Genomic DNA, 4096 nt, shown 5'->3' with positions numbered 1-4096 from the left:
GCAAACTTGAGCTTCCCTGGTGGCTCGGACGGTAAAGAATCCTCCTGCAGTGTGGGAGACCTGGGTTTGATCCTTAGGTTGGGAAGAAACCTGGAGAAGGAAACAGCTACCCATTGCAGTATTCTGGCCTGGAGAATTCCATGGACAGAGGAGCCCGCTGGCAGGCCACATCCATGGGGTTGCAAAGAGGCGGACACGACTGAGCAACTTTGATTTCACTTCGTGTAAACTTACCTTAGAAGGGGTATGTTTTGCTTTGCTTTTCTTTTATCCAGGTTCTCAATGTTGCTCTGTTCTCTCCTGTTTTCATAATATGGAGAGACAAATGCCTTGGGAAGGGGATATCAAGTCTATAAACTCCATGGGGGCAAGGACTATTCACTGCTTTGAACTAGGTATACCTAGTACCATTACTGTACATGAAAAGCATTTAGTAAGTAATGGGTGGTTTATGTCAGCTTCATTTAAAATGAAAACAACATTGTGCAGTTGCATATAGACCACCTTTCTTTCAGATATATTTGTGGAAATAATTACGAGAGAACAGTGATTCTCTCTTCCCCTCTAAAACTCCTTAGCTCTAGTTCAGCTAAGAAATCAAGAGACTGAAATATCCTGTCTACAGAAAGTTGAAATGACAGGTACCCTTAAATAAACAGGTGTAATTAATCATGGTGCTACTTGTTTTGATGAGCATGCGAGAGTGACAAGTTAATAATAAATCTCCAGCTCATACAGGGGAGGTGGCTAAGGAGATGCTGTGGTTTAATTTACATCTTTGGAAGGCAGCGAAGATTTAATAATCTCTCTGCCTTATATATCAAACTAACACCCCAGAGGCAGAAAAGCAAACCATTTTTAACTGTTAATCTGAGAAGCAATAAAATCTTGTCTCAGGTCAAAAATAAATTGAGTTTCTGGTGGTCTCAATGGACCCTTAGGATGTGTGATTTATTCAGATTCTAAAGCGCTCAGGACCCCTGGGGACCTTGGCTGCAAAACCAGGCAAGCTGGGAACACCATGGGGATTGCCAGCCCAGTCAGAAGACCAGACCGAGGGCAGTGACTGATTTTACCTTAGACTTACCCAATAATTTATTTTACCTTCTATGTCAGCTACAAATAGATTATGGAATACAAACCTTTGTGAATTTGAGATTCAGTTCTAAACAATTGCTTTAGTTCTGTTTAGGTTAATTGTCATATCTTGTATAGTCACTCAGTCGTGTCCAACTCTTTGTGACCCCATGGACTATAGCCCACCAGGGTCCTCTGTCCGTGGGATTCTCCAGGCAAGAATACTGGAGTGGGTTGCCATTTCCTTCTCCAGGGGGTCTTCCCGACCCAGGGATTGAACCCGGGTCACCTGCATTACAGGTGGATTCTTTACCGTCTGAGCCAGGGAAGCCCTCACTTCTGTTAATACTTGTTCTTAAAAGCTCAAAAACTGTTTTGAGGTTTTTACTAAGTGTAGGACTTTAACCTGACTAGAGAAACTGGGATACAGGAAGGGAAAATAATCCTTCACGGCACAATGAATCACTTGTGAAGCCTCAAGTGTTCAGACTTCCAGCTCTTTGTTTCTAAAGGAGCTAAACTATGAGGTACATTGAATTTATTAATTTGGAAAACTGCCTCCTTATGGATACCAGTAGAGAAGATGCCATCTTCTTTGTTTAAAGAATGGACCAGAGCTAGTTGAGGATCCCAAGAGAGACACAGAAACAATTTAGAAATAACTTGAGTCACCCACTCCTTGCTTGAAGGGAACCAGACTCTTGGTCTTTGGGGAGCCACCCAAATTGACTGAGGGAAGATGGAGGAAAATTCCCTGGATCCCTGCAGGGTTAATTTATTCAAAAAGGAAACTGAAAAATACTCAACATGCAAAAGTCTTGTGAAGAAAATAAAGGAAAACCACAGAACATGCCACAGGCTGAGGAAGACCGCCCTTTGGAAGCTGTACTACAGGAGACAGAAAGAAATCCTCAACCTTCTGAAGAAGGTTTAAGCCAGGAAGCAGAAGGAAACCTTAGAGGAGGGCTGACTCAGCCTGGTTAGAGATACAAAGAGGATGCTCCTATTAAGCATTTAGACCCTGAAGAAATGACAAGAGGAACAGATGAGTTGGAAAGGCTTAGGGAAGAGATAAGAAGAAGAATAAGCATGTTTGTGATGATGCATTGGAAGCAAAGACATTCACGCAGCCGTCCTTATCCCATGTGGTTTAGGCCTTGAATTCTTTTTGTCCGATATTAAAATCTGGCCCCTGCTTTCTGTTAGCATTTTCTGATGTATCTTTGACTTTTGCTTTATTTTTAATCATCTGGTGGAGTTTTGTTTTAGGTAGTTTTCCTTGTTATCAGCATCTGCATTTTGTATTTTGACACATTCTCTAGGTCTATTTTTCGATTGGGAAATTTCACACATATGCATGAAAATATGTTCATTCCAACATAGCAGGTTACAAAGCAGCATATTCAGGTATATCAGTTCAGTTCAGTTCAGTTCAGTCGCTCAGTCGTGTCTGACTCTTTGTGACCCCATGAATCTCAGCATGCCAGGCCTCCCTGTCCATCACCAACTCCTGGACTTCACTCAGACTCACATCCATTGAGTCAGTGATGCCATCCAGCCATCTCATCCTCTGCTGTCCCCTTCTCCTCCTGCCCCCAATCCCTCCCAGCATCAGGGTCTTTTCCAATGAGTCAACTCTTTGCATGAGGTGGCCAAAGTACTGGAGTTTCAGTTTTAGCATCATTCCTTCCAAAGAAATCCCAGGGCTGATCTCCTTCAGAATGGACTGGTTGGATCTCCTTGCAGTCCAAGGGACTCTCAAGAGTCTTCTCCAACACCACAGTTCAAAAGCATCAATTCTTCGGTGCTCAGCCTTCTTCACAGTCCAACTCTCACATCCATACATGACCACAGGAAAAACCATAGCCTTGACTAGACGATCCTTTGTTGGCAAAATAATGTCTCTAGGTTGGTCATAACTTTCCTTCCAAGGAGTAAGAGTCTTTTAATTTCATGGCTGCAGTCACCATCTGCATGGTCTAGTGGTCTTCTCCACTTTCTTCAATTTAAGTCTGAATTTGGCAATAAGGAATTCATGATTTGAGCCACAGTCAGCTCCCAGTTTTGTTTTTGCTGATTGTATAGAGCTTCTCCATCTCTGGCTGCAAAGGATATAATCAATCTGATTTCGGTGTTGACCATCTGGTGATGTCCATGTGTAGAGTCTTCTCTTGTGTTGTTGGAAGAGGGTGTTTGCTATGACCAGTGCGTTCTCTTGGCAGAACTCTGTTAGCCTTTGCCCTGCTTCATTCTGTACTCCGAGGCCAAATTTGCCTGTTACTCCAGGTGTTTCTTGACTTCCTGCTTTTGCATTCCAATCCCCTATAGTGAAAAGGACATCTTTTTTGGGTGTTAGTTCTAGAAGGTCTTGTAGGTCTTCATGCTATGCTACGCTATGCTAAGTCACTTCAGTCGTGTCTAACTCTGTGCGACCCTATAGACGGCAGCCCACCAGGCTCCCCCGTCCCTGGAATTCTCCAGGCAAGAACACTGGAGTGGGCTGCCATTTCCTTCTCCAATGCATGAAAGTGAAAAGTGAAAGTGAAGTTGCTTAGTCGTGTCCGACTCTTAGCGACCCCATGGATTGCAGCCTAACAGGCTCCTCCGTCCATGGGATTTTCCAAGCGAGAGTACTGGAGTGCGGTGCCATTGCCTTCTCCGGTAGGTCTTCATAGAACTGTTCAACTTCAGCTTCTCCAGTGTTGCTGTGTTTCTTGACTTCCTACTTTTGCATTCCAGTCCCCTATAATGAAAAGGACATCTTTTTTTGGTGTTAGTTCTAGAAGGTCTTGTAGGTCTTCATAGAACTGTTCAACTTCAGCTTCTTCAGTGTTGCCGGTCGGGGCATAGACTTGGATTACCGTGACACTGAATGGTTTTCCTTGGAAACAAACAGAGATCATTCTGTCATTTTTGAGATTGCATCCATTTTGGACTCTTGTTGACTATGATGGCTACTCCATTTCTTCTAAGGAATTCCTGCCTACAGTAGTAGATATAATGGTCATCTGAGTTAAAT

General features: G+C 43.3%; 1 protein-coding gene across 1 annotated transcript; it reads left to right on the top strand.

The window, feature by feature from the left end:
- Positions 1-1779: 1779 nt before the first annotated feature.
- TCEAL8 (transcription elongation factor A like 8) lies at positions 1780-2448 on the top strand. The gene is given in 1 exon segment (XM_070386843.1): positions 1780-2448. A coding segment is annotated over 1 exon segment (354 nt). The 5' UTR covers positions 1780-1884; the 3' UTR covers positions 2239-2448.
- The last annotated feature ends 1648 nt before the right edge of the window (positions 2449-4096 follow it).

This window comes from Bos mutus, chromosome 18, assembly GCF_027580195.1.
Source record: "Bos mutus isolate GX-2022 chromosome 18, NWIPB_WYAK_1.1, whole genome shotgun sequence".
In the NCBI taxonomy this organism is placed as follows: Eukaryota; Metazoa; Chordata; class Mammalia; order Artiodactyla; family Bovidae; genus Bos; species Bos mutus.
The sequence above is the reverse complement of the archived record's forward strand: the minus strand, read 5'-3'. Positions and strand labels throughout refer to the sequence as shown.